The 12682-nt window shown below is 45.5% G+C and overlaps 1 protein-coding gene across 1 annotated transcript in view; it reads left to right on the forward strand.

Moving 5' to 3' along the window:
* Window positions 1-12682, forward strand: part of ZMYND15 (zinc finger MYND-type containing 15) — a 349574-nt gene that overhangs the window by 97009 nt on the left and 239883 nt on the right. Inside the window, exons 6-8 of the mRNA XM_069612228.1 lie at window positions 8263-8397; window positions 9821-9913; window positions 10891-11007. Of these exons, the coding sequence (XP_069468329.1) occupies window positions 8263-8397; window positions 9821-9913; window positions 10891-11007 (345 nt within the window). The remainder of the gene's footprint in view (window positions 1-8262; window positions 8398-9820; window positions 9914-10890; window positions 11008-12682) is intronic.

Below are 12682 nucleotides of genomic sequence, written 5' to 3' on the forward strand. Positions count from 1 at the left end.
CTCCGCAGGGAGATCCAGACATCCTTGAGAGAAGCAGGCACAGCAGAATTGGTAAAAGATTAATTAACCAATCTAGTGACAAGAGGGGTTTGACAACTGAAAACGTCCTTAATCTTAGCAGGTGGGAAACATGTCAGCAGGGCAGGGGGATGGCTGAAGGTGGTGGACAATGTTGGATAACTCAGATTCCGAGATCACTTTCAAATTGAACACAGGGATAGAGGTGTCAGATAGGTTAGGGACAGGGGCCTCATTAGTGATGGAACTATGAAGATTGAATAGTTTAGCTTGTAACGAGGCAATTTTATTATGATGAAGAATGAGTTTGGCAGTAAAGCCTGATTGAATATCAAGACACCACTGATTATTTTTAGTGATGGCAGAATAGGAGTTAGCTTTGCCCTCGAAATCTTTTAGAATGGCAAAGAGTTATTTTTTAGATGACTTGGCATTGCTAGTCCTGAAATTTTAATGGAGAAGGAAATACACACTGTGCAGCACCTGAAGGTATCCTCACTTCTTTTCCCCCATAGTCCTCCTCTCAGGTGGCCAGGGAAAGGCCATTACTATTGGATCCCAAACCTGGGGATGGATATGCAAGGGAGGATCACCTGGGTAGAGAGAATTTGGGGAGTGGAAAGAGGATGTCTTTGAGTGAGACATGGTATGCCCTTTTCCTGTGTCAAAATGAACCCTATACCCCCCACCTTCATAGTTTATTATCAGTCTTTGCCCCTTTGTTCCACCCAGAATATCCCAAAGCCATTTCACTTTAAGACTGGGACGAGGGGGAAGCAATTGGGAGTTATGCACACTTCCATTCATTCACACCACTTTGGTACTGAGATGAGGAAGAGGGCTGTGGAGGAGTTATCTTGTAATAGCCAGGCATGTCCAGCTAATAGGCCCAACTGTGGTCAGGGAACTGAAGTGAAGGACTTGCACCTGCAACCATTTAACAAGTCCCAGGTGTATAAAATGGGTGGCTGCCCAGCAGATTAAGAGAAACTGCCTGTAGAGAAACACCCTGTAGAGAAAAAGCCTGGAGGGAAACTGCCTGAAGACAAGGATGCGACTTGTAGAAGCGGAGCAGGTTAGAGTGAAACCGGTTGGAGGGAAGCCGTGCTGAGAAGGAGTGTGAGAGAGATGCTGGGGCCAAAGCTCGGCGTGAGAGGGTCCAGAAGCCTGCTGTCCTACTTACCCGCTGTCTACAGTTGGAGCTGTGGAACACCAAAGTCTCCCGATCGCCGCAGGCCGCTGTTAGTTTCCGCTGAGCAAGATTCGAAGACGCGGACGCTGCACGCTATGGAAGAGCGAAAAGAAGCTGGGAAGCAGAATCGAGAAGCCCAGAGGAGTGGCAGCATGCCAGTGAGTGTAAAGAAAGGAACACTCATAACAGGGTGCTGCAGGGGCTGGAAACAGGCATGTCTGAATGCCGAACAAACTGAAAACGATTACAATTGCAATGGAAGACCACATTTAGTGTTTTTGAATGCCGAACAAGCTGCAAAGTGTTATAAGTACTTTTGAGAGTGTCTCACCCACCTGCCCTGGGTAGCTCTCTCTCTCTCAGGTGGCCAGGGCACGACCATCGCCTTTGGATCCAGACCTTGGGCGTGGACATGTGCGGGAGGATCACCTGGGTGAGGGGTCTCTGGGAAGTGGGGGTGAGACTGCCGATGGTAAGACGCGGTATTCCTCCTTTTTTCGCTTATCTAATCCATCCTATTTGTTCAGATTCTCTGAGGTCCTAACTCCCCCCTCCCTTTTTACACAAACACTTGCACGAGTAAGAGGGTGAATGAGAGTAACAAGACTAACTGTCATACATTGTACTGGAGATTTCCCGCTAATCGTGTCAGGCAAAGTCAGGCACTTCAGTCCAAGTGCATACACCTGATGCCAATTAGCTCTCCTCACACAGATCAAAGGCAGACACTAAAGACACACTTTGAACAAGGCAGAACACGAGTATGAGCAGAGCTCTGGGACGAAGGCAAACCTACTGGAGCAGAGCGACGGACCAAGGGACGAGAGCAGCAGGTCGAAAACCTGAAGAGTTCTTTACAGGAGGTCATCTCCGACAGGCCGCGAAAGACACGTGGAGAAGGGCAGATCCCACATCAGAAGGCTGCATTGTGTTCTGAGGACGCCAGCAACCCTCTCAGGTGAACGGCAGAGTTGGGGAGGCGAGACCAAGCCTGTGGTACTAACCTTGACTCGTGAATGGGAAATCATAAAACCAAGAAAGAAACTGACACAGCCGGTGAGTTGGCAAGCAACCTGAGAGACCAGTGTGTGTTAAAGAAAGTTTGAAGTGGTAACCTTATATCACAAGTGAAGGCTGCATGCGTGTGGATGAGACGTGAAGAAAGACAGACCTGTGAGTGAACTTTTGAAGTAAGGACAGCTGTAAAATCAGCGATACTGAATAACGGAGTAGTCAGGCTAAGGAAGTAGCCAACTCGAAAGTCGCTGTGAAAGGAACATTGTTCGTAGCGATAAAAGCAAATGAACTTCAAAATTGAAATAAGCAAAATTAACCCCTGAGAGAAGGGGAGAGTGAAAAGCTGAACAGTGAACTTTAAGTCAAAGTGGTCCTGCGGAGGTCTGTAAAGAAAACCACATACATTCAAAAGTCTTCAACATCAAAAAAGGTCTGAGCCCGATTAGGGAGACACGAAATGTAATAAGCTGGGGGAAGGGAGCGCCCTTGCAAGTATTGTTGAACTTTGTTGTGAAAGGTCTGATCCCGACAGAGGGGGACCGGCATGAGGTCTGAGCCCGACAGAGGGGGATCCACGTGAACTGTGTTTGTGAAAGGTCTTAGCCCGACAGAGGGGAACCCACATAAACTGTGTTTTAAAGGGTCTGAGCCCAACAGAGGGGGGCCCATGTGAACTGTGCTTTGAAGAGATCTGAGCCCGACAGAGGGAGACCTTTTTGAACCTTTTGTTGAAACATTATTTGGAAGTGGAAAGGGAGACTTTAACATGGAAGGGCAAGCAGGCCTCGATCCACGTTTTGGAACTGTTTATTGTGTTGAAACCACGAGCCTGCCTACAAGGACCGCCTTACTCTGTGTGGTATGATGTGGGGAGGCAAGTTAATTCAGCCACATTTATTATTTTGAACACAGTTTCTTCCTTTGCAGTTTTTCTCCTTTATACACTTTTTTGTACAAGAGATAGGCAGGCATTAGGTTTTTGTTAGCATAGGCCACTTTGATTTGGCGGACTCCACTAGGACTATTTTGTTTATCGTTTGATAGTCGAGATTACTCCCATTTTAGCTATAATGCAAAGTAGGAATTTTTCCAACCCCAGAAACTTCAAAAAGGTTTTACAAATTGTAACTATTGTGTCCGTGTCATACTTGTGATACCATGCCTCCCCTACAGAATGCAACTGAACTAACTGGAATATTCGATGAGCATATTTGAATACAGCACGAGATAAAAGCAAGCAATGATCACTAATGAATAAAGTGAAAGCAAGATGGTGGAAAATGCTGAACATCACAGAGTAAGTTATGTTTGATACACGTTGTGGCAAAGCCTAGAGACTGCCTAGGAGAATCTGAAGGAATTGTTGACCAATGACACAGGATCACAGAGGACCCCTGTGTTGGCAAATACCTGAAGAATACAGTAGTATAACAAACTGCCAAGGCTTATCAGTTGCGTGACCTGTAATGGTGGACAATGTGATCTGACAACTGCGCCCAGACTTTGTGGCCCCTACTTGAAAAGAGCCAAGGAAAGCAAATGAAAAGTAGCCTGTATTTTATAACAGTTGCTTAAGTGAATGAGAAATACAGAAAGAGAACAACCTATGTGAACTATTGAAAAGCCTGGATGATTAAGGAGTTGAACTGGAACTGTTTTGAAAGGCAGAAGATTTGAACTGATTGTAGTTTTGAAGCTGGAAGAGCTGACTTCTTGGAGAAGGGAACCCTGAGACGTTATGGCCTGTGTTGAACTCTTGGGGATGGAAGCCCCAAGGCCTTTTGGAACAGTTCTAAACTTGTGAAAGGGGAAGCTGAAAATAAGCCAGGAGCTGGAAGAAGCTTGCAACTTTAATTTGAACACTATTTCTTTTGCTGCTGGCATCTGATACTGTTTCGATATAAGGCCAGTTCTGAAGGTATAAACCTTGCTTGGGGTTAGCATCATCCTTTGTATTTCCAGAGCACCTCCAAGATGGCTGCATAACACATGGACCTGGAGTCTTTGTCTGCCTCGTAGCTGCACCCTCTGTGATTGGCTGCCTCCTTCTACTAACAGCCAATGAGAGATGCCGACAGGCAAAGCCTGCCCCTCCTGCAAAGGCCCACAGCTAAGGCCCTGTCTGAGCCTGACCAGGCCGGGGAAGGCCCCCACACGTTCACCACCACAAACTATGCTGCTGCCTGCTGGGTACATCTTGCTCTCCCATGAACTTGGGCCTCTGCAACCCTACAAATGCTTGAGCATCCAGTGAGTCATGGTTGAATTTGGCTCCTCCTCTAGCAGCCTGCTCTATATCTTTGTAAATCTCACTTTGCTTATCTTCTTATCCTTTCACTTCTCTCTCGGTGTGTGCTCTGCTCAAAATCGTTTTTAGCTGTGTGTATTTACATCTTGCACCCTTTCATGAAAATCGTTTTTAGCTGTGTGTACTTACATCTTTCCCCCTTTCATAAAAATTGTTTTTAGCTGTGTGTATTTACATCCTGATTCACTGCATTTGTGGCCTTTCACTGAAATTCGCTTTTAGCTTTGTGTTTTTACATCCTGCACTCTACCTTCATTGCATTGTGTTCTTTTCTAGGCCACACCTGAGATGAGGTCAGAACTGTGCAGTGCAGTCACCCTTCTCCTTTCAAATTCCCTCTTGCACCCTAATGGCACTCACCATCTCTCTAATTGCTACTCTATCTCCTATCCCCCCCTATCTCACTATGTCTGGAATAAAAAAGCCCAAAAAGGCATCTTACTTGCAAACACTGGCCTTCCTATCTCAGACACTTACGTCAGCGCTACCTCCACGTCAGCGCTACCTCCAGGGAGGTCTTCACGGACATCCTCTTCTCTGTCCCCTCTCCAGATCTTTGGACTCATCTCATCTCATGCAGCAAGAACTGAAGGTTATTTGTGTGTGGGAGCCAGTGAAGGTCGATGAGGGCCAGGGTGATGTCGTTGTATCTGTGTAGACCCTTGATGAGGCCTGCGGCTGCATCTAGGTCACTTCTCAGGGGCACAAGGGAGGATAACGGGAGGGCTTTGAGGAGTGCATTGCCCCCATCCAGGTGGGATAAGACAAGGGCGTGAACAGTGGATCTACAGCTGTCCGGGGGGAGGCAGAGCTTGACTATTTGCGGGAGGGAGAGCTGATACCAAGCTGTCTGAATTATCTTGGCTATGTGTGTCTTGAAGGAGAGGTGTTTGTCAATGTGGAACCCGAGCGACTTGGTGCTGGAGGTGAGCTCTGGTGTGAAGCCCTCAGAGTTCCTGACTGATAGCCAAGTCTGTATGTCTGGGTATTCGTTGTTGTTGGTGAGAAGTAGGAATTCGGTCTTGGAGCAGTTGAGCTTGATGTATGCACTGGACATCCAAGACTTTCTCAGCGAGAGCCAGGTCTTGAGCCTATGCATGTCCTTGATGAAGTGGATACTATGCTAGGTAGAGACATTAACCTGCCTCCCTCACCTGTGATGTTATTGTAAATAAAAAGGAATCTGGATATTAGAATGAGTATTGTTCAATTATTTTTTTTTGTCAGTCTGGATGCTTTGTATCTAAATGTGTATATCTTTTCATTGTACATTGTTTTTACATGCACTTAGTGCTGGTTGGGAAGAAAGTGGTCCGGAGTGTCTGTAAGCAAAGCACCTGCCCTAGAGTAGATTACTTAGTTCTACAAATAAACTGGCTGAGATATTTCTTGCGATGGATGGATCCTGAAGCCTCAACTTGAACATGGACTATTTCTGACTACACAGGGACAATTTTGAGGATGCTGGAGTGACAAGGGCTTTGCACCTTACCCGCTTTTAAAGTTATCTCTCCTTACCCCTTTACAGCAGGCCAACACGATGGGAATGGGGTTCTATTTTATAAGAATTATTATGTATTGTACCAAAATCTAAACTGTTTACTCATATGAAGGGGATCATGTTGTGGGTCTCACAGATTGGTGAAAATGGCACTACAGCTTCACTGCCAATTCTACCAATCCTATGGATTTTCAGACATTTGTCAGGCAGAAAGAGCAGGACAAACTGTACACTGAAAGGAAGGCATGGTATAAACAGTAATACAGACACTAGTGACTACAGTTCAAGGGTGTTTATTGAACTTCAAATAAGGGTTTGAAAAACAACCTACCTAATCTGAAATCTAAAGATGGGAGCAAGCTACGACCATTAAATAATAACGGTGTCCTAGTGGGGTCTTGTCAAAATAAAAGGGACTATACTAATACACCTATTGCCAATCCTTACCTCTAAATTCAAATAGTGTGGGAAACAAAGTTATTTAACAGAAAAAAGTGTTCAAGAACTCATATGTCAGGATATTCAAGCCGCAGTCTTCCCTTCCCCACGTTTTTAGCACGGGACAAGGCAGCACACTCAAACTTAGCACAGTCTCTGGCTTTTCTAGCACAAGGGTTCAGTTCAAAACTTCAACATCATGGCCTTCTGTGCCAAAGTTTCTTCGCTATTCAAAGTCTCTTCTTTCAGAGGGCCTGATGCAACAAACAAACAAAGTTCCTTTCCTTTTGTATTTCACATGTACACAATCTTCTTAGGTGTTTTACTATCCAGCTAGGATCCCCCTCTGCCAGGCTCAGATCCACTTTAAACAATGTTCTTAGGATTTTCACGTACCCAATTTCTTGGATGATTCACTGTTCACCGCGGATCTCCCTCTGCCGGGCTCGGATCCACTTTGATATCAAATCTTCAAGCAGTCTCCCTCTGCCAGGCTCGGACCAATGACACACACCTGCTTTAACCTAAAGCTTTCAATTGATCTCCCTCTGCCATGCTCGGACCAACTTTATCTACTTTGCCATAAACGTTCTTTATCAACATCGAAGACTTTCGACTATGCAGATTTTGCTTGACCCGTCGCAGGACCACTTTGATCCACAATCCTTTGCCACTCTTTCACCTTGCTAATTCTGAGCTGGATATCTTAGAGAGACCTTCGATTGAGCACCCACGTAGTTCGGACCACTCTGTCGAAGGTATCATATCTTGGTTTCAAAGTTCAATCACTCATCTGCCGTTCAACTTCATTCGCGTTGGTTATCACGCGCGTTTCAAACAATGTTCATTTCAGTGCTTCCCATACAATGTTGCCGCTTGCAAACTTGGCTTTAACACAGACCGGTCCTGCATCGGTCTATGCAACTCACCACCTGTATTGATTTCACTAACGCTGCTTTGTTGTTGGAGCCAAGGAAGGTTCCACGGCAGCTGGCGATTCTCACTGCCTTGATTATCGACGCGGGGGAGCCCCGGGTACCTCCGACACACAATATAGGATTCTTCAGCTGGGTTTCCTGGTCTTACGTTTTCTATTCTCGAGGTTTCATGAAAGTAACGGTTCCTTGTCGAAAAGGTCAAGGGAACTTTCCTCCTTGCAATCCCATTCTGTTTCGCCATCTTTCTCCTCTTATTAAACTGCCATCTTGGAACTGCTGTTTCCTCATGTGCTTTGCCTCGCTCAGAGTGTTCTCTCGTGATCTGCTTTTATCCACGTGGGGAAGTGTAATGGAAGTCGGGTGTGTGTGATGGTCATTGATTGCCTGACCTCGCCTGGCCATTGTATTCGGACACGTTGGGTATACTGCTCGGGTATTAGTCTGCTTTCTCCCATAGCGGGCTGTCCGTGAGAAAGTGTTTGTGTTGTACATGGGGGGTGGGGATCAGTTCCTTAATATCTAAATATCCTCCCTGGCAGGATGGGGTAAAGGTGTTACATGGAAGAGGATACCGCAGGGAAACTGCTTGAAAGGATCTCCTTATAACCGGATATAAGCAGTGGATTGAATAGGAATCCAATTTATGTGTCGTACACAATTTGTAAATGCATGAGGCATTTATACTTCTTGGCAAACAGTGGAAAAGGAAATGTGTAAAGGTGGCTTTGCTAGAGCAAACAGTCTTCTTGGTTGTTTATTTGTGACGATGTGTAGATATGGCTGCTTATATGTGCTCTTTGCGTAGACCCCATTCTACAGCACGGACTGACATGCTCTCCTTGTGTTTTAGAAGTGACGAGTGATACCTTCGACAAAGAAATGTTTCTGGCAAACAGGGAGCTGAACTGTGGGTACTGGGCCAAGGAGAGCATGAACGAGGCAGGCGTGCGTCAAGCCCAGGAGACACGCTCCTGGTTCCCCCAGGGTGAGTACAGACAATGGTGGTCAAGGAGAGCCAAGAAAAGGCTGGGGTGCATCAGACCAGAAGAAACACTCATGTTTCCTTCAGGGTGAGTACAGAGCATGGCGGTCTACATCCAGGGTTAGGCCCACATGGCAGGTACTAGCTCCTCAAAAGTGAATACGGAGCACAGACAAGTGCATTGCAAAATGGATGGAAGGTGTGTGGAAAACAGGCTTAGGTCTGACCCTGACATGGCTCGAGCTGACCGTAATTACTCCTCACCCTTTAAGTGACTACAAAAATAATCATAGGTTTGGCTTTCAATTGGCCTAGGCTGGTTGTAAATACTGCTTATGCCATAAGTGACTGTGAAAACAAGCAAATGTTAAACATTAACATGTCATTGCCAAATGTAAGTACTGCTTATCGCATAAGTGCCTTAAAAAAAATAATAAGGTTAAAGATTGACACGGTCTGGGCTGTAGGTGTCTCATTGAATAAGTGACTGCAGAAACAAGCCATGGTTGAACCTTGCTATTGCCCCAGATAGCTGCAATAATGCCATATCCACTAAACTATTACCGGAAGAAGCTAAGGTTATGCCCTGACACAGCCCAGGCTAACTGTTAGCACGCATCATCCTATAAGTGAGTCCCGAAGCAAGCTACGATTGAATGTTGCGCTGGCTGTAAGTGCCTCTTACACTGTGAGTGACCACTGAAGCAGAAACCCTGACACGGACTGGGCTGGATGTGAGCTTCTATTTTCCTATGAATAACTTATGAAACAAGCTTCCTTTGGCCTCTGAGATGGGCCAGTTGGGCTGCAAGCATCCATTGCCCGGTGAGTTTTTCACTGAATCAAGCAAAGACTTGAGCCCTATCTTGGGGCTGGTTGGCCAGAAGCATCCCTTGGCATCCCTTGGCCTAGTTGTCACTGCCAAACAAGCTTAAGATTTTCCCCTGACCAGAGCTGGCCATTCCACAAGCACCCTCTGAGGGATTGCTAAACACAAGTTATTGTTGAACACAGACCAGTGGCATTGGTAATGAAAGCAATTTCTTTTCTGGAAGTAGCCAACAGAACCATCTACGGTTAGACCCTGACATGGGTCTAGCTGGATAACACTGATCTAGCATGGATCTTGTTGGCTGACTTATCCAATAAGTGACTGACAAAACAAGCTATGGTTGGACAATGACATTAACATACGCTAACCATCTGTGTCCTGTGAGTGACTGCTTTAACAAGCTTTTTCATGGGGCGAGCTGGCTGTAAACACCCCTTGTGAGTGATTGCTAGCTAATCTAAGGTTGTGACCTGACATGGGCTCTTATGGCTATTGGAGCTACTTGGGCTGTCAGTGACTGCTCAAGCAACTTCAGGCTGAACCCTGATGTGGACCTCGTTCTATGTAAGCACCCTTTTCTTGTTTTTCTTTCAGAGAGGACCGACCCCTATCACCCCTTGAAGAAGGAAGGGGATATCTTACTCCGCAGCTTCCCAATGGACAGTGCCAGTGCCAAGGTGCCCCATGGTAAGCAGGCCAGACCTATACATTGATATATAATGACACAGAGATATGGGATCTATAACCAACCTGACTATTCCAACCAATAACACATGCAGAGTGCGTGCTGGAGGCTCTAGCTTCCCAACTATGGCCACCACTCTCTGGAACAAACTCCCAGACCAGATTAGATCTATCGAGTCCCATGCCGCCTTCCGCAAGGCCCTTAAAACAAGGCTCTTTGTCTAATGTATTGTTTCTTGTGTACAATGTCCATACGACTGTTATACCACATACTCTGTATTGTAGAACATTGTACTCAGTAACTCTACTGTATAAACAACTGCATATTGTTAAGCTTCACACATTAGTCCGCTTATTGTAACCCACAAGCAAGCCTCCTTAAGTATACTTATAGCGCCTCGTTGCCTAGAGGGCTGCAGTGCGCTTTACAAATTCAAAATAAATAAATAAATAAAATAGTGCACTTTAGATTTAGGGCCTCAAGCTAACCTGCCCCTTTCAGGCATATACACAGACATAGTGGCCTACAGATACAAACGTTATTGACAGTCTCATATATGCAGATATAATGACCAACAGATCTAAACTCTGTCACCAGTTTGACCACCTCAGGCATACACAGATAAAGTGACCTACAGATACACAACATGTCTGACCCTGGGCTCTACTGCCCACCCCTTTCAGGTGTATACTAAGATCCAGTAACTGACCATACCCAGTCTACCCTCTCCAGGGATATACACATATACAGTGACCTACCTTGAGGTGTTCAACAAGCTTTGCCCTCACAGTCATGTACCCAGATTCTCACCATGGTCTGTTATAACACTCTGCCTATCACAGGTATACATGCACTCATCTGTCCAAGGTGTACAACAGCACAGCTTGACCGGTCGCCCGCCACTCAAGTGCACCTTTTTCTTCATGTCCAGTTAAAGTTAACCAAAATGGCCATCTCTTCTTTTTTTGAACCTGCCTAGTGACCTGGAAGGAGTACTACCAATGGAGAGAGTTGGACCTGGATTCTCCTGTGGCGGCCCTCTTGACCTACCCGCTAACGATCTACCACATTATCACGCATCTCGCTCCCCAGCACTGTGAGTACTGACCACCCTTGCACCTGTCCATGAAGATGCAGAATGGGTTTATAGGCAAATGGGTATCTGTGTATCACCTTAAAAACATATGAGCTGCGGAGGGTACTTACAATGGTAAGAGGAAGCCCCGAGAGAGACCCTGCGTTCACAAACTGCAGTGTTGGCAGCTCCTAGGGTTGATCAGAGCTCTAACTTGTGTGTGATTAATATCCTATTTCACATGCTTCAGTCTTGTGTCCCTCGTAGAGCAGATGTGGTTGGAAATCAAAGCTGACATCTGTGATGATAAAATAATGTTTTCCAGGAACATGCACTTGAGAAATGTATTTTTTGCATTAATCCTCACTATGAGAAAGACTGTGCTGTGTGGCGAGGATGGACATCCAGGACCAGGTCGTGGAAGCCAAGAACTATGAGCTACTTGCCTTTTCTACTCAGGCCAAAAGGAGAGAGATTTGAAAAGAAAGGCAGAATAATATTCAAATAAACGTAAATGACGATTAGAGGGTAATGGTTCAAACATAGGTCAGAGGTCGAAAGCTCACCCAATATCATTGGTCACTAAATGGGCTATGGACCCGGAGCCTGATTATAAACCCTCCAAGGATCAAATTCAACCTCATTCCTGCAGCCCCATTGTCTGGGAGTTTGATGCTGGCCAGGATGCAACCTTCATCAATGCTAGCGTCGACAGATTTGTTCGGATATACAAAACGCATATACACTCTATTATTCTAGTAGAAGAGCTTTTTCGAATTGACCCCTGTGTCATGTCCTGTCCTCTGAAATGTCCTTGTGTTGATGTGCGCCCTGATGCCTGCGGCTTTGGCGTGTGACAAATAAATAAATACTGACGATGTCTATAGTGTTGAATGTATTGATTTCTGTATTAAGGCTTCACAAAAGGGCTCTCATCTAGGAGTTGGATCTCCAGTACAAATAGGTTCAATAGGGCAACCAAACACTCATCTCGAGCGATACCAAGTCCTAGGGCTGCACACTGCTCAAGAGGTGGGAATGCAACTTTTTTCTTGGAGCTGAGAGATATTTGAAGGGCAGTGTTATCAGGCAAAACAGTCAGAATTCAAAGTGACAAAGCAATTCAATAATTGCATATGAAGGCAGAGAGAGAGAGAGAGAGAGAGAGAGAGAGAACAAGTTCCTTTCTGTTATAGCCACAAGCTCAAGCATTGTGAATATGTGCACAAATACCAGTTTCAGGGATCCACCTTCCAGGGAAGCAAAATGGAACTGCAGACTCTATTGCATGATTCTGCTTTGCTTAATCTAGCAGTATAGCTCCTAATTTATCAGTTTAGTCATCTCCCCCTTAACTAACATTATATGAACATCAACTCTCGCTAAGTGCAAGATCTCTTTACTGTAGACTGTAACGTCGTTTCAAATCACACGTCGGAAGCTTGCACTCCTCTACAAAATAAAAAAAACCTCTCAACCTTGCCATGAGTTTCTGAACAGTGGTCCAAGCCCTGGTCATCTTCCATCTGGACAGTAGCAATGCCCTATTTGCAGGAGTCCCAGATGCCACCTTGTCCCTTCTGAAAGCCGTCCAGCACGCTGAACACATTCCTAAAGAGAATGCTTGAGAATTCTCTTCTTTTCAGACCTCTGTCTCGGTGTGGGAGTTACATGTGATGTTAGCCAGATGGATGAG

The sequence above is a fragment of the Ambystoma mexicanum genome, chromosome 1p (genome assembly GCF_040938575.1).
Source record: "Ambystoma mexicanum isolate Mex_15411 chromosome 1p, UKY_AmexF1_1, whole genome shotgun sequence".
NCBI lineage: Eukaryota > Metazoa > Chordata > Amphibia > Caudata > Ambystomatidae > Ambystoma > Ambystoma mexicanum.